General features: G+C 42.0%; 1 protein-coding gene across 4 annotated transcripts in view; it reads right to left on the minus strand.

Moving 5' to 3' along the window:
- The window catches only part of LOC121547416 (SAP30 binding protein), a 37,353-nt gene extending 20,616 nt beyond the window's left edge, over positions 1-16,737 (minus strand). For all 4 annotated transcript variants that reach the window (XM_041858690.1, XM_041858689.1, XM_041858688.1 and 1 more), the window contains exons 1-4: positions 16,613-16,737; positions 10,035-10,153; positions 9,859-9,903; positions 3,433-3,475 (exon numbers count right to left, since the gene is read on the minus strand). In XM_041858690.1, coding sequence (XP_041714624.1) covers positions 3,433-3,475; positions 9,859-9,903; positions 10,035-10,153; positions 16,613-16,706 — 301 coding nt within the window. In that variant the 5' untranslated portion in view covers positions 16,707-16,737. The remainder of the gene's footprint in view (positions 1-3,432; positions 3,476-9,858; positions 9,904-10,034; positions 10,154-16,612) is intronic.
- Positions 16,738-18,450: the final 1,713 nt, after the last annotated feature.

Genomic DNA, 18,450 nt, shown 5'->3' on the forward strand with positions numbered 1-18,450 from the left:
CAGAGGAGCAAACATGCCTTTGCTACCACTCGTGTATGATCCATTGTAGTTGGTAAGTAACTGTGAGCAGTTTGGCATAGACAATGAGACATTTTTTGTAGATTCTGACTGTTAATGATATTTTACTGTGTGTTACTGTTCTGTCGTGTCCTGCATATTCACATTATGCCAATCGTCTTTTCTTCTTACAGTAAGGTGTCATGAAAAGACAGAAAACCCAAGAGGTTGATGTGTTGCGGGCCCTCTGGAAAGTCCTAAAATTTGCCCCTGACCTCCAAGGTAGGAGGACGCAAAGTATGTATATGAGCAAGTTGCTCTTTTTTGAAGACATCTCAACGCTAGTTATACCATGGAAATACTTTGGAAATGTTTTTAGCCAGCTGAGTCCACAAAGTTTATTCAAGAATGTTGTTTTCTAGTTCTTTTAAAATCTCAAATTGATACATTTGCAATGCACTAATTCTCTCTAAAGCAAATCTGACCATAAACACCAGTCTTATGAATCATTAATAAAACAAAACAATCTGCCTTTATATCCTCTGTGTCCCAGTCTTTCTATGCATGTAATGTCTGTGGGTGAATTATGAAACAATTACTGTGTGCGGATCTGAAATAAATTGTAATGTAGATTTGTTTTATGCCATTGCTTTATCTATTTTAAATGTAATAATATGTTGCATATTTCAAATTTAATTGGTGACTATGGAAACAAATAGAAATGTAATGAACAATGTTTTCAATATCCAATTTTTTCCCCTGCAATACTTTTTACAGTAGGTAATAAGCTGTAGTCAGGTGGTCATTACCAGGTTATGATGACGTCCTAACTATGACCAGTAGGCTACATAATATAGTGGTCAGAATTATGACCAGCTGGCCATATGGTGGTCAGAAAAATGTCATATTCCGGTCAGTAAAAAAAATAATACAATTAATTTTTACAACCAGTTTTCGACCAGAATAAGACGCCATGAAAAGACTAGGTCTAGTTAAAAAAATGCTAAGAATACATTTCCTACAGCTTTTGTAGCCTATTGCTTTTCCTGGGATTTCACGTGAAGAGGAATAGCAAACAGGCTTGCGTAGCCTATATCCTATTGCGCACGGGAACAGCTGGAAGAGAGCGACTAGAGATGTTTAGTTGAAGTAAGAAGCTAAATATTACGCCATTCATTAGCCCCCCAAGTAATTGTGCAAGAACAAAAAAAAGTGATGAAATGGCAGATCTGTGCACTCCTCCAGGCTGCGCTCTGCAGTCCTGGACACGTAAAGCTCCACTACTGATTAGGCCTACATTTTTAGACAATACAATTATTTTACCTAGGCTACAACAACACGGTGCAATGACGAAAGTATTATTGTTATTAAGTGAGTAGCCTACAATAATTTTCTAGAGCTGTAAACTGTAGGGATGTAGGCTAATTTGAATAACCTCCCTAATTGATTAAGCTTTTTAGGGACAAGAAAAGGATCATACCTAGACCTAGTATATAACACAATGCAATAATGCATTTTTCTTCTAGCGAGTAAAGAATTCTAGTCTAGGCTGTAAACTGCAGTGAATGCCATTACAATAACCGCTAAAAACGCCTTGCGTTTTGAATGCATGTTTCATTCCGAAATAATAATAATCATCATCATCATCAACTAGCCTAGGCCTGATTAGGTAACCATTTGGATCAGTAATGGGTATTTTATCAACAGTTTACAAGGTCCAGAAAGGCACATTAGCAGTGGCACACAGTGTGTATTTTGTGAGGATGTGTCGACATTAACTGATAGGCCATTGGAAAATAAGGCCTTCTCAGGCGCTGTTTGTCACGAATCATCATTCTCCCCAGTTGTCCTATAATTAATGTGGTCACCAATATGCTCAGACATGCCCAGTTACTCAGGCAAGCATCGGGCACCTAGAACGTGTCAATATAAACACGTTTTTGATTGGTTGTCAATGTTTTATCGTTGGAGGGACGGGACGGGGGGGGACGACGGGGGGTCTTGGCGAAACGCTCTGAAAGTGATCCAAACGATCTCTCACTACCGTTCTCCATTCTTTTTGTAGTTATCGTTGTAGTGTGAACACTAATATTCACTTGAATTAGAATGTTTTTTATCGTTATAGTTATCGTCCTTGGTATGGACAGCCCTTTAGTCGGGAGTCATCACACGATAATCCCCGGGTTCTCATGCTTTATTGCAACAGGTCCCGATCATCATCATTATAAATGGAAAAAATGAAACAAATAGGCCTACCTAACGCAACAATGCTTTAATGTTAGCAAGAGGGGACATGCATCTTTCAAATGATGTGCGATGGCCATAAAGAGCTCCGCACGTCATCCTCGTTAACGGCTGGAAAAGAAAGCGCTGATTACAGAAATGTTTGCATTTGATTTGGCCTACTTGAGTTGCGCTACTGAAACAGGTGCATCTTTTTAATCAATATCACTATTCAAAGTTTACTCCAGTTTCAACAGGGTGTTTGTTATTCCCTTTACAATGTGAGCTGAGACATCCAATTAAGACAAAAAAAGCTCTGACTCGCTTTTCAAAGATATCTAGAAATGTTCACATTTTGTGCTCAATCAATCACTCCCCCATTTCTGACCAGAAATTAGCTTGAACTGGGCTAGTAACTCACTAACTAGCAAATAATATAAACAAATGTGTACATGCTTCTACACACGGCTCTGCGATCTAAAATGCTCATCTAGGCTACTCTCCGACCATGGGTGATGGAAGAAAAGCCACTCGTGCCCTTGAAATAGAACAAGGCTTCTACGATGCGCTCCTCAGCCTACAACAAAATCACTAACTCAGTCTTGGAGTTAGTTTCGGTTTGTTGCACTGAAAGGGGCTGTTATTATGTTGATTCAATCCCAATTTCCACAGTAGCGGGAAAATTGTATCTGTTTAAAGCCAGGAAAGATGGTGTACATTTTAGTGAAATTCAATCGCGTGCGTCTCTGAGCGAGCAGGCAATTCTGTTTCGGTTGGCCACGGAACCCCGGTATATCAATGTTTATGGGTACATAATCACGAACGGACAGAGGTGTACTTCACCCAACCCTAGTACTGCTAGCTACAGCAGTTAATAATTATTTAGACCACTCAAACGCAACTCTAGACCTCGAAGCCAGTTCCACTGCACTTTTTCATTGTTCCCCTCTAATCAGGGACTGATTTAGACCTGGGACACCAGGTGTGTGCAATTAATTATCAGGTAGAACAGAAAACCAGCAGGCTCCGGACCTCATAGGGTAAGAACTGAGTACCCCTGATTTAGACCATAGCATTATCAATTTAACAGAATCTGAGCATATAACGTCTGATGGCCGCAATCTAAATATTTCACACCAAGTTTGTATTGTGTCCATCTGTGTCTTAAACACGTTTTTGTCTGTTGGTGTGTGTGTTTGTTTGTGTACTCACCGACCAACTCATTGGGGTCCTTCCTCTCTGCCTCTGGGATCTCCTGAAAAGAGAGAACACAGAAGGTGTGGGTTGAACATCAGTCAAAGAACCATGCACTGTCCTGGATGTGAGGGTCAACATTGCCAGGCAGCATAACATCACATCACTGTTGATGGTGATCAATTACCCCAATTATACCACTCGTTAACAGTGATTACTATTAGAATAGGGTAATAGCAGTGGAACGGTTTGCAATAGGATATTAGTTTGTCAGCCATGGCAACGTGACAGGTAGGCTAAAACTGAATGAGGTTTCCTGATTATTTAAACCGTGCTTTATCTTTTTGAAAAAATGTACAGTACCAGTCAAAGGTTTGGACACACCTACTCATTCCAGGGTTTTTCTTTATTTTTACTATTTTCTACATCGGTAGAATAATAGTGAAGACATCAAAACTATGAAATAACACATATGGAATCATGTAGTAACCAAAAAAAAGTGTTAAACAAATCAAAATATATTTTATATTTGAGATTCTTCAAAGTAGCCACCCTTTGCCTTGATGACAGCTTTGCACACTCTTGTCATTCTCTCAACCAGCTTCATGAGGTAGTCACCTGGAATGCATTTCAATTACCAGGTGTACCTTGTTAAAAGTTAATTTGTGGAATTTCCTTCTTAATGCGTTTGAGCCAATCAGTTGTGTTGTGAAAAAGTGGGGGGGGTTCAAGTAACATACACATCAACAGTTCAGAGGAGACTGCGTGAAATCAGGCCATGGTCGAATTGCTGCAAAGAAACCACTACTAAAAGGACACCAATAAGAAGAAGAGACTTGCTTGGGCAAAGAAACGCGAGCAAAGGACATTTGACGGGTGGAAATCTGTCCTTTGGTCTGGAGTCCAAATTTGAGATTTTTGGTTCTAACCGCCGTGTCTTTGTGAGACGCAGAGTAGGTGAACGGATGATCTCTGCATGTGTGGTTCCCACCATGAAGCATGGAGGTGGTGGTGTGATGGTGTGGGTGTGCTTTGCTGATGACACAGTCTGTGATTTATTTAGAATTCGAAGCACACTTAACCAGCATGGCTACCACAGTACACTGCAGCGATACGCCATTCCATCTGGTTTGCGCTTAGTGGGACTATTATTTGTTTTCAACAGGACAATGACCCAAAACACACCTCCAGGGTGTAAGGGCTATTTGACCAAGAAGGAGAGTGATGGAGTGCTGCATCAGATGACCTGGCCTCCACAATCACCCGACCTCAACCCAATTGAGATTGTTTGGGATGAGTTGGACCGCAGAGTGAAGGAAAAGTAGCCAATAAGTGCTCAGCATATGTGGGAACTCCTTCAAGACTGTTGGAAAAGCATTCCTCATGAAGCTGATTGAGAGAATGCCAAGAGTGTGCAAAGCTGTCATCAAGGCAAAGGGTGGCTACTTTGAAGAATCTCAAATATATTTTGATTTGTTTAACACTTTTTTGGTTACTACATGATTCCATATGTGTTATTTCATAGTTTTGATGTCTTCACTATTATTCTACAATGTAGAAAATAGTAAAAATTAAGAAAAAACCTTGAATGAGTCAGTGTGTCCAAACTTTTGACTGGTACTGTATATCAATCTCAAAAACAGACGCTTGGAATAAGATTAACTTCATGGTATCATGGCAAACATGTGGCTACAGGATAATCAAAGAGTTTCAGGACATTCTTGTGAAAGCAGGGGCTTGGCAGGAGGTGGGGCGATGTCTTCGCCAGAACTGTGGGCATAACACAGGTTCAGCAGTAAGAAACAGTGCTCCTATTCACTGGCAATGGAATACACACACCAACACACACACTTTCTGCCACCCAGTCACCTAGCAACTGCATGGACACATCCAACAATAGTCTTGAAGAGGGCAGAGGGTCAAACTCAGTAGAACAATGGGAGGAGTGAGGAAGGGGAGGGGGGAGGAAGGATACAGTGCAGACATAATTTACCAGAGATTATTTTGAACCCCCCTGCCGCCATCTCACTGTAATGAATGACAGACTGACTGCATCACGACTTGTCTTTGTGAGAGGTATTGACGTGTTGAAAGCACTGAACTGTCTGTTCAAACAGCTAACACACAGCTCAGACACCCATACATACCCCACAAGACATGCCACCAGGGTTCTCTTCACAGTGCCCAAGTCCAGAGGCTCGGAAACGCACAATACTACACTGAACAAAAATATAAAACGCAACATGTAAAGTGTGTTGGTCCCATGTTTCATGAGCTGAAATAAAAAAATCCCAGAAATGTTTCATACGCACAAAAAGCAACTCTCCCTCTCATTTTGTGCCCAACTTTTGTTTACATCCCTGTTAGTGATAATTTATCCTTTGCCAAGATAATCAAGGAGTATTTATGTCTGTAATAAAGCCCTTTGTGTGGAAAAACTCATTCTGATTGGCTGGGCCTGGCTGCCAAGTGGGTGGGCCTATGCCCTCCAAGGGCCACCCATGGCTGCACCCCTGCCCAGTCATGTGAAATCCATAGATTAGGGCCTAATTTATTTATTTCATTTGACTGATTTTCTTAGATGAACTGTAACTCAGTAAAATCTTTGAAATTGTTGCATGTAGCGTTTATATTTTTGTTCAGTACACATAGAGCCATGACTACATGGAACGGTTTCACATCAGGTAACTCAAGCTAATATGTATTGTTGTAATCTTGTACATTTTATATTGTACATTTCTATAATGCACAACGTCTTGTGTGATGTATTGTTTTACACTGAACAATAATATAAACGCAACATGTAAAGTGTTGGTCCCATGTTTCATGAGCTGAAATAAAATATCCTAGAAATGTTCCATACGCACAAAAAGCTTATTTCGCTCTAATTTTGTGCACAAATTTGTTTACATCCCTGTTAGTGAGCATATCTCCTTTGTCAAGATAATCCATCCACCTGCCAAGTGTGGCATATCAAGAAGCTGATTAAACAGCATTATCATTACACAGGTTTGAGGGGTTTAGGTAGTCTCCTTTACCAATGCTCCTAACCCTGGCAGTCATTCTGAATGCAGGTTGTGGGTGAATAAAAATTCCTACTGTTGGATATCATAACTCTGGCTGAATTCCAATAGGAATTATACTCACTTTGCAAGGTAGCATAATCTGACTTGCAGGCCTGACGTGACCTTTAAACCAGGAGTTTTCTAACACTAGGCCATCAAAGTAAGGCCTTGTGATATATGTAATTGTCATAAAGAGTTACATTTTAAAGGCTAATAAGGCTCTAGGAAGAACCCTAGAGCCTTATTAGCCTTTCTCGGTAGAACCGTTCATATAGGGTTCTAAGTAGAACCCTCTGCAAAGGGTTCGACCTACCACCAAAAAGGGTTCCCCTATGGGCTATGGGAACAAACTGAAGAACCCTACATGGTTCTACTTAGCACCTTTTTTTATGAAAGTGTAGAGAGTGTGTGTGTGCACGCAGGGGCAGACTGGGACATAAATTCTGCCCCCCACCCCCACACAGGCAGTAATGCTACTGACACATAACATAGGCAGTACACTATAGTACAGCGTTTCTCAACTTTTTCTGTACCAATGAAACATAGCCCTACTCCTTTTTTTAACCAGCTCATGATTAAGACAAATACAACATGTAAAAACACCATTGGAGATACAACTCAACACTATAACTGTGCCTCTGTTGCCTCCCTGTTGTGCAGCCTGTCTCTGCATCTTCACTGCTGTCACTCTGTCTGTCTGTCTTTAAAATGTGCAGTTTTGTCACACAACACAATGCCACAGATGTCTCATGTTTTGCGGGAGCGTGCAATTGGCATGCTGACTGCAGGAATGTCCACCAGAACTTTTGCCAGAGAATGTAATGTTCATTTCTTTACCATAAGCCAACCTCCAATGTCATTTTAGAGAATTTGGCAGTATGTCCAACCGGCCCCACAACCCCAGATCACGTGTGTGGCATCGTGTGGGCGAGCGGTTTGCTGATGTCAACGTTGTGAACAGAGTGCCCCATGGTGGCGGTGGGGTTTTGGTATGGGCAGGCATAAGCTACGGACAACGAACACAATTGCATTTTATCGATGGCAATTTGAATGCACAGAGATACCGTGACGAGATCCTGAAGCCCATTGTCGTGCCATTCATCCGCTGCCATCACCTCATGTTTCAGCATGATAATGCACGGCCCCATGTCACAAGGATCTGAATATGTCCCAGTTCTTCCATGGCCTGCATACTCACCAGACATGTCACCCATTGAGCGCGTTTGGAATGCTCTGGATTGACGTGTATGACAGCGTGTTCCAGTTCCCGCCAACATCCAGCAACGTCGCACTACCATTGAAGAGGAGTGGGACAACATTCCACAGGCCACAATCAACAGCCTGATCAAGTCTATGCAAAGGAAATGTGTCGCACTGCATGAGGCAAATGGTGGTCACACCAGATACTGACTGTTTTTCTGATCAAAAGGTATCCAACAGATGCATATCTGTATTCCCAGTCATGTGAAATCCACAGATTAGGACCGAATGAATCTATTTCAATTGACTGATTTCCTTATATGAACTGTCACTCAGTAAAATCTTTGAAATTGTTGCACTTCGCATTTATATTTTTGTTCAGTATATTTATGTACACTATTGTTTTGTTGTGATGTGTTGTTTTGTTGCTGTTGGGACCCCAGGAAGAGTAGCGGCTGCCTTGGCAGCAGCTAATGGGGATCCTAATAAAATACTTTCCGCCACAGAGAACAGAACCGCGTGGCCAAACTGCCATTATTCTGGGTTACTGCGTCTTCACTATGGGCCAAACACAGGTCAAGGCGGTAGAGAGTTGGCAAGAGACACAATCAAAAAGAAAACTGACACGATCCAAGAGCCAAATGTGACAGCCAGGGCACGGACAACATTTGGTGACAGCCCCTCTGCCCATCGCTTTCTCACTGATAAAAGGGGAGAGGGCGTATTGGTACTATGGTTCTTCTAGTCTGTGGAATTAGCCCAAGCCCACTCCAAGCCCTTCAAAAGAGAGCAGGCCCGAATGAAAGTATCCCAACATATCCATTACGTTATATAAATGAATCACCTCTATAAATCCACTCCATTATTACTGTTATATGACACACAAGTACATCTATAACTCAGAAACTGCATTTTAAGACTTCCTCTATGAAAAAATTAATAATTAAATCCAATCTAATCAAATCCATTGAATTTTCAGGCCATAAGACAAAGCAGTAGATAGATAAATCATGGTTGTGCAACCAACCAAGCTATTACTCAATAGTTTGGCTAAGAGTTGGAGACGAGTTTGAAAGAACTACTAAGCGTTTAACTCCCCTAGATTACCAGTAAGCAATGTGACATTTTCACACGAGAGCTTCCTCCTAGATATCCCTCTTACAAAAACGAGCCTTGTCTAAACCAACTCTAGATGGCTTGAAAAATACAATAGGAAAGGGCCTGTTGCGCCTTAACAACGCAGTTGAATAAGATTTAGCACACAGAAACCGAGTTCAGCCCTTAGGACATAAAGCGGGGGTCAATGGTGTGGCTGACGAGGCATAACTCATAATAAATAGTGGGACTATAGGGCAGCAGTAGCAAAATATAAACCAAACTCATAAGAGTGGGAGTATAGAAGTATAGCCAGTGAAAACACACATCCCTGATTACGTTTTTGGCAGGTTCTGGATCAGTTTACCGCAACTCTCCCTCTCCCTCTGACAGACACACACACAAAAACATCTCACCAGTCCTCCACCTGATCATCCCCCCCCCCCGTTGTGAAATGCTATAGTTCTGCAGACATATTGCATTCATGGCCTGATCATAGCCCTCTCATAGCGTTGCGAATTGTCAGACACATACAGGATACTGTGGCATTGTGTGTCCCAAGCCCTGTAATGATTCTGTTTGTTTGAGCAGCATCAAGCCCTCCTGACCTGCATCAATCACTGTGGCAGGAAACTGGCCTGTAGTCCATCTAACGCGCTGTTCCAACTCAAACACTGACTGCTGCACTATCAGGGTGGGGTTGGCTGATGGTACAACCCTGTTTGTCTGAACCTCACTATTCAGAAAGGTATGCACCTTTAATGTGAGAGTGCCACATCTTGATCAAGCTTGTTCTTATTGGAGCAGATTTATTTATATAACTATAATTCAGTGTTTATATGCAAAGGTTTTTCATCAGCCTGCACAACCAAGCTATACTTAATTTGAAATAATGGATGTTGTTTATTCCACTCTATACTAGTATCTGCGAATAGAGACAAAACATAATAGCTCAACAGTACCACCTAGTGGCACAGACCATCATTTTAACAGAATCCTTGCTCCCCCAGAGAATCTTGGCTAGCCCCATGAACCCCTAACAAACATTTTCACAAGTCCAAACCATTGTGAGGGGATCAAATACCTTATATTCATCTGTGTCTCCGCCCTCGTCAGACTCTTCCATTTCCTATGAAGACAAGAATGCAAATGGTTAACATCCCTGAGTGGCCACACACACTCATATATGCACCGCTGAAAAATACCTCTAACAGGGTGCTGTGGGAAAGAGACTAAGTTGGAAAGATAAAGAGAACTGACCGAGTTACGAGAGCTCTCCCCACTGTCCTCGTCTCCAGATGCCTTGTCGTCGCCATCCTCAATCCGGCTAATGTCGTCCTCTCCATAGGCAGCCGATACCAGACCTACTCCATGGCCCTCTGCAGAATGAGACAGAGCTTGGTTATCAGGTTGGAAACATGGCAGCATTCAGTTGCCGGCTTCCTGACCTAATAGCAAGCCGAGATTGGTCGGCCTCTATCCATTGACACTTTTTTAACGGGCGTGCCTTGTATAGCAGGTATATGTGCTTAGTCCCATTCTGCACTCCCTGTTCACTCACGAATGCGTGGCTGGTGGTTCCAAACTTCTTCCATTTAAGAATTATGTTGGCCACTGTGTTCTTGGGGAACATCAATACTGCAGACATTTTTGGGAACCCTTCCCCAGATCTGTGTCTCGACACAATCCTGTCTCACAGCTCTACGGACAATTCCTTCGAGGTCATGGCTTGGTTTTTGCTCTGACATGCACTGTCAACTGTGGGACCTTATATAGACAGGTGTGTGCCTTTCCAAATCATGTCCAAACAATTGAATTTACCACCGGTGGACTCCAATTAAGTTGTAGAAACATCTCAAGGATGATCAATGGAAACAGGATGCACCTGAGCTCAATTTCGAGTCACATTGCAAAGGGTTTGAATACTTATGTAAATAGGGTATCTGTTTTTTATTTTTAATACATTTGCAAACATTTCTAAAAACCAGTTTTTGCTTTGTCATTATGGGGTATTGTGTATAGATTGATGAGAGAATAAAAAAAATCAATTTTAGAATAAGGCTGTAACATAACAAAATGTGGAAAAAGGGAAGGGGTCTGAATACTTTCCAAATGCACTGTATGTGGTACTAGAGTAGTGGCATGAGGGCACATACTTAATGTGTTGTGAAAAGTGTTATGAAATGTAATGTAATATTTGTTTATTGTATATAGCTGCCTTAATGTTGCTGGTCCCCAGGAAGAGTAGCTGTTGCCTTGGTTTACAGTTCGGTACCTTCAACACCTCGCACAAAGACCGATAGTGATGCAGTCATCTCTCCACAACTTTGAGCCAGGAAAGACTGACATGCATGTTACTGACACTTTCCCTCTGTGTACAGTCGTGGTCAAAAGTTTTGAGAATGACACAAGTATTGGTCTTCACAAAGTTCGCTGCTTCAGTGTTATGAGATATTTTTGTCAGATGTTACTATGGTATACTGAAGTATAATTACAAGCATTCCATAAGTGTCAAAGGCTTTTATTGACAATGACATTAAGTTTATGCAAAGAGTCAATATTTGCAGTGTTGACCCTTCTTTTTCAAAACCTCTGCAATCCGCACTGGCATGCTGTCAATTAACTTCTTGGCCACATCCTGACTGATGGCAGCCCATTCTTGCATAATCAATGCTTGGAGTTTGTCAGAATTTGTGGGTTTTTGTTTGTCCACCCGCCTCTTGAGGATCGACCACAAGTTCTCAATGGGATTAAGGTCTGGGGAGTTTCCTGGCCATGGACCCAAAATGTTTATGTTTTGTTCCCCGAGCCACTTAGTTATCACTTTTGCCTTATGGCAAGGTGCTCCATCATGCTGGAAAACGCATTGGTCGTCACCAAACTGTTCTTGGATGGTTGGGAGAAGTTGCTCTCGGAGGATGTGTTGGTACCATTTTTTATACATGGCTGTGTTCTTAGGCAAAAATGTGAGTGAGCCCACTCCCTTGGCTGAGAAGCAACCCCACACATGAATGGTCTCAGGATGCTTTAGTATTTGTGTCATTCTCAAAACTTTTGACAAAAGTTGAGAATGACACAAATATTAATATTTACAAAGTCTGCTGCCTCAGTTTTGACGATGGCAATTTGCATATACTCCAGAATGTTATGAAGAGTGATCAGATGAATTGCAATTAATTGCAAAGTTCCTTTGCCATGAAAATGAACTTAATCCCCAAAAAACATTTCCACTGCATTTCAGCCCTGCCAAAAAAGGACCAGCTGACATCATGTCCCAGTTCTTCCATGGCCTGCATACTCACCAGACATGTCACCCATTGAGCATGTTTGGGATGCTCTGGATTGACGTGTATGATAGCATGTTCCAGTTTCCGCCAATATCCAGCAACTTCGCACAGCCATTGAAGAGGAGAGGGACAACATTCCACAATCAACAGCCTGATCAACTCTATGCGAAGGAACTGTGTCGTGCTGCATGAGAAATGTTGGTCACACCAGATACTGACTGGTTTTCTGATCCACGCCCCTACCTTAAAAAAAAAAAAAGGTATCTGTGACCAACAGATGCATATCCGTATTCCAAGTCATGTGAAATCAATAGATTAGGGTCTAATTATTTTTTAATTGACCGATTTCCTTATATGAACTGTAACTCAGTAAAATCTTTGAAATTATTGCATGTTGCATTTATATTTTTGTTCAGTGTAATATGGTCTACAGCTTATCATGAGTTATTCTAACTTAGGTGAGCAGAACCTCAATACTTCCTTAATATTATGCACATTTGTCAATAGAATGGAGGGTAGAGGCGTTTTATCCATTCGCCGACGTAGTCTCGTCAGCAAGTTTCAATATCGCACACACCAGGAGATGGACAAACTAACCGTGAGAGCCATGCACAAAAACACAGACGTTTTGAAAACTCTGTTTAATAATTACCTGTCAATATTTTGTCTAAAATTTCCACCGGCATAAGGACGAACTTAGGGGACAACCGGTACAGTGAGTTTAGTTACATAGATAAGTATACCTTCAAATTAGTGTTTATTCAACATTCTGACTTGTAAAGGTGCCGAAATAGAATTAGGAATTAGAATACTAGAATGGACAACACGATAAAGGTCAGCCATTTTGGTCAGGGAGTTAGTCAACAATGCCTAAAATTAACACCCGCCAAATGTGCATAGATTTTGGAATTGGCTGGTAAGATGTCGATTTCACCAGCCGGGCGGTTGGTCAGGGTTCCACAGTGCAAGCATTTCACTTATATTTGCGAACAAAAATAGAGTTAGAAGTCAAGTATGAGCACATTTATAACAAAATAAATTCTGCAGTAGTTTGAGTTTCATAGCTTGTAGCTTTTTAAAACAAAGACCTACGAATTATGTATCTCTAGGTGGTTTGAGCCCTGAATGCTGATTGGCCGACAGCCATGGTATATGAGACCGTATACCACGGGTATGACAAAACAGTTATTTTTACTGCTCTAATTACGTTGGTAACCAGTTTATAATAGCAATAAGGCGCAGTGCTTCTAAACATTTCTTCACTTCAATCACAGTGCGCACAGCTCCCCAGCCAGGCAGTGTTGATGTGGGATTTATTTAACCAATAAGGGGGTGTGATCTATGGCCAATATATCACGGCTAAGGGCTGTGTCCAGGCACTCCGCGTTGCGTCGTGCATAAGAATAGCCCTTAGCCGTGGTATATTGGCCATATACCACACCCCCTCGGGCCTTACTGGTTAAATAAATCCCACATCGCACATCAACACTGCCTAGCTGGGGAGCTGAACGCACTGTGATTGAAGTGAAGAAATGTTTAGAAGCACTGCGCACATAAAACTTGGTCTAATTTACTCAAAAGTCTACTAAAATGAGCCTTTGTCCTTGTGTTTCTTGGCTATTGACATTGTTTTGTTCACAAGCTAGGTTATTTATTTATTTAACCCCTTTTTCGTGATGTCCAATTAGTAGTTACAGTCTTGTCCCGTCGCTGCAACTCCCCTACGGACTCGGGAGAGGTGAAGGTCGAGAGCCATGCGTCCTCCGAAACACGACCCTGCCAAGCTACACTGCTTATTGACACACTGCTCGCTTAACCTGGAAGCCAGCCGCACCAATGTATCAGAGGAAACACCGTCCAGCTGACGACCGACGTCAGCTTGCAGGTGCCTGGCCCGCCACAAGGAGTCACTAGAGCGCGATGAGATAAGGAAATCCCAGCCGGCCAAAAATAACCTAGCTTGTGAACAAAACAATGTCAATAGCCAAGAAACACAAGGACAAAGGCTCATTTTAGTAGACTTTTGAGTAAATTAGACCAAGTTTTATGTGCGCTGTGCTTCTAAACATTTCTTCACTTCAATCACAGTGCGTTCAGCTCCCTAACCCGGACGACGCTGGGCCAATTGTGCGCCACCTCATGGTTCTCCCGGTCATGGCCGGCTGTGACACAGCCTGGGATCAAACCAGGGTCTGTAGTTATGCCTTAAGCACTGCAATGCAGTGCCTTAGACCGCTGCGCCACTCGGGAGGCCCACTAGGTTGTTTTTCAATGTCTGAGTATGCTTCAGTGAAGACACATTGGCTACTAGTCATATTCTCATATCTCACAGGCCAGCACACTGTAACTGCCGACTCCAGCGGCTCGAGTGCCCCTTTTGCCAGGGTAACCTCCTGGCCTTAAAGGAGCAGCTGAACATTTGTCTCATCTGTGATATTTTGCTTAAGCAATATACCACATCACTTCTTACTAGTAATACATGTATTGTTTTAGAAACATTACAAAGCATGCTCATTCGTTTTTTGTATGTGGTGTAATTATGGCGCAAAATTAATTTTGGCTGGTAAAAAATCTGAGCGGCTGGAAGATTTTTAAATCTACCTGCCACAGTGGCTGGTGGACCAAAAACTAAGTTTCAAGCCCTGTTGGTCAACCATGGTTTGCCAGTGCTGTGATAAGACAGTGTAAGCAAGCTAGACACAGTTTTAGAGGAATGATTACATAATTGTTCAAATGTTACTGCCAATATGCCATTTAAACAATGCAGTCAATCCACAGCCATATACTTGCTAAAATCCGTTGATGATAGGACTTATTAGACAAGTTGTAAATGCAACAAGTACATTTACATTACATTTACGTCATTTAGCAGACACTCTTATCCAGAGCGACTTACAAATTGGTGCATTCACCTTATAGCCAGTGGGATAACCACTTTACAATTTATTTTTATTATTATTATTTTATTTTATTATTTTTTTGGGGGGGGGGTAAGGGGGGGGTTAGAAGGATTACTTTATCCTATCCAAGGTGTTCCTTAAAGAGGTGGGGTTTCAAATGTCTCCGGAAGGTGGTGAGTGACTCCGCTGTCCTGGCGTCGTGAGGGAGCTTGTTCCACCATTGGGGTGCCAGAGCAGCGAACAGTTTTGACTGGGCTGAGCGGGAACTGTGCTTCAGCAGAGGTAGGGGAGCCAGCAGGCCAGAGGTGGATGAACGCAATGCCCTCGTTTGGGTGTAGGGAGTGATCAGAGCCTGAAGGTACGGAGGTGCCGTTCCCCTCACAGCTCCGTAGGCAAGCACCATGGTCTTGTAGCAGATGCAAGCTTCAACTGGAAGCCAGTGGAGTGTGCGGAGGAGCAGGGTGACGTGAGAGAACTTGGGAAGGTTGAACACCAGACGGGCTAAGGAATTCTGGATGAGTTGTAGGGGTTTAATGGCACAGGCAGGGAGCCCAGCCAACAGCGAGTTGCAGTAATCCAGACGGGAGATGACAAGTGCCTGGATTAGGACCTGTGCCGCTTCCTGTGTAAGGCAGGGTCGTACTCTCCGAATGTTGTAGAGCATGAACCTGCAGGATCGGGTCACCGCCTTGATGTTAGCGGAGAACGACAGGGTGTTGTCCAGGGTCACGCCAAGGCTCTTCGCACTCTAGGAGGAGGACACAACGGAGTTGTCAACCGTGATGGCGAGATCATGGAACGGGCAGTCCTTCCCCAGGAGGAAGAGCAGCTCCGTCTTGCCAAGGTTCAGCTTGAGGTGGTGATCCGTCATCCATACTGATATGTCTGCCAGACATGCAGAGATGCGATTCGCCACCCGACGACCTCACCCGACAACTACTCCTCCACATCGATACAAGTACTGATATAGTATCGTATAATTACACTTGCAGATTTCCAAGAAAACAAACATTGACATTTATGGTCTGTTTACATATTAGCCTATTTATCCAGAAAATGTGTATAAAACCCATATAAACTGTATTTATAATTATATGATACAATTTTAGCTTGACAATAGTAATATTTGTACCATTTCTTGTATGTCACATGCCTTACTTCTATATGTCTGCGACATAGCCCCTCTAGTAATTAAATATGATCTCTATGGGTACAGCACTGTTCCGTCTTTTGTAATCTAGTGTGTTGTTAGCATTCAGATCATATAGATATAATTATATGATTCAGATACTAACGTAGCCGGTGATGATGGAATGTTAACATGACAAAGCTAGTTAACGTTAGCCTTACGTTTTATAAAATATATTCTGTACAGGCTCACACAACGCCTTGTTCTAGATAACGATGATAATTCCGTGTTTTTTGACCGTGCTCTGGGACAAAGTTAGTTAGAATAGTAACGTTAAAGTTATCTAAACACCTCGATATAGTATTTAGATTTAGTTAGCTACTGAGTGTAGCTAGCCAACAACATTGTTGAACCTACACAAAGCGATTTCCGGTTACCCATTTTCGTCTCAGTTACGACAGATTTGGGGCCGAAATTCTAATTTTTATGCAATCAGTATCAGTAGTTAAGCAAATTACCTACCGGTTTCTTCTATCTCTGGGTCGGAATCTGCCTCTGAATCGTCTCCATAGTCCGCCAAAGAGGAGAGTAGTGCACTCTTTTTGCCGCTCGCCATTTCTCCACCGGTCGCACAACAAAGACGTCACTTTCAGCGTCTTCTTCTTATTCTTCTTCAATGAGGTTTAACGGCGGTTGGCATCCAATTTGTTGCATTACCGCCACCTACTAGACTGGAGTACAACCCCCTTATATTTTGCTTGAAAAATAAAATAAAGAAATACCCTACCATCTAACACTACACTACACTTACAAATTCAAAATTATTATTAATACCACATTTCTCCACTATTTAAATATATTCATTCCTACCTCATGCCCTCAACCTGAAATGATGGGACATCACCACTTAACACTCCCTGTAACTCTTCTGATGTCAAGTCTCGCACACCCATATATTTATATTTCATATATTTCAGTCATTTAGCAGACGCTCTTATCCAGAGCGACTTACAGTTAGTGAGTGCATAAATTTTTTCCCCCTCATAAATAACAACATGAAAAGAGTGATGAACTACAATTGGTACATTAGGGTCGGTATGATATAAAAAAAAAGTACATGATGTCATCACCTAACTGGAAGCTCCACTCCACACTTAATTCTAAATGCCTACTGCTTGCAAAATAAAAAATGTAAACTATAGAAATAATATTTATTTGCAGGACAAGGATTGTCCTGACTTTCAAGAATGCCTGAATTGTTTAGCCTTGCTTTTCTGGTTGGCTGGCAAATTTCATCATCTAATTATTTCAGATCTACAGGAGTGCACGTTTCACCATGGCACAGACCGTGGCGACATAAAAATTATTAGAATATGGCAAATATTAAGTCAATTATTGCATTCTATCCATGCTGGCTTTCCCAGACTACCGGAGACATGAAACTTGAGGTGGGAGGGCATACAGGCTGTCGCCAATTGATTAATGCGCAATTTGCCTACATGGGTAATGACAACACTTCAACCACTACATTTTTATTCGACGATGTGGGTATACTCCTTGTCGGAGTATACCCAGAATGCACCGCACGGCCATTGGCAACGTACGGGCAACGTACACTGTAGGCTTTAATACAATTCCAATGGAGTTTCCCATCCCCTTAAAAGTATCTCTGATACACAGTAGGCTTTAATACAATTCCAATGGAGTTTCCCAGGCAAAACCTTCTCAAACCTCTTTAATTTCTTTGACCCTCTTTCCTACTGATCAACCTTTTGGCCTCAATCACTAGCCTCCCTTCCAATTTAAAAAAAATATCATCTATGGACATAGATAGTGGGACCCCAGAAAAGGGCTGGAAGTAAGGGACCTTCTAAAAATTGTGAGAAATAAAAATAATACACCGAAATTGTCTTCACTGGTTGGAAATATAGGAACATTTGATGAATCTGTGGAACAATGGAGTTCTTACACAGAACGTTTTGAGTACTTTGTGTTGGCAAATGGAATTAAAGCAGATGTAGTCGTGCCAACTTTTTTGACTGTTATGGGAGGAAAAACATTCAATCTACTACGCAGCCTAGTAACGCCTGAAAAACCTGGTGATAAGTTATATGATGAAATTGTGGCTACCTTAAAAGGACATTATTCTCCCAAACCACTGATAATCACAGAGATTCAGGTTTCATAAGAGAAATCAAGAGGAGGGGGAGTCAATCTCACAATTTGTGGCTGTATTGAAACAGTTATCTGAACACTGTGAATTTGGGCGATCACTATACGTGATAGGTTAGTGTGTGGCATGCGCAGCGAGGCAATTCAGAAACGCCTTTTGGCTGAGAGTAACTTAACATTGCAGTGAG

This window comes from Coregonus clupeaformis, chromosome 31, assembly GCF_020615455.1.
Source record: "Coregonus clupeaformis isolate EN_2021a chromosome 31, ASM2061545v1, whole genome shotgun sequence".
In the NCBI taxonomy this organism is placed as follows: Eukaryota; Metazoa; Chordata; class Actinopteri; order Salmoniformes; family Salmonidae; genus Coregonus; species Coregonus clupeaformis.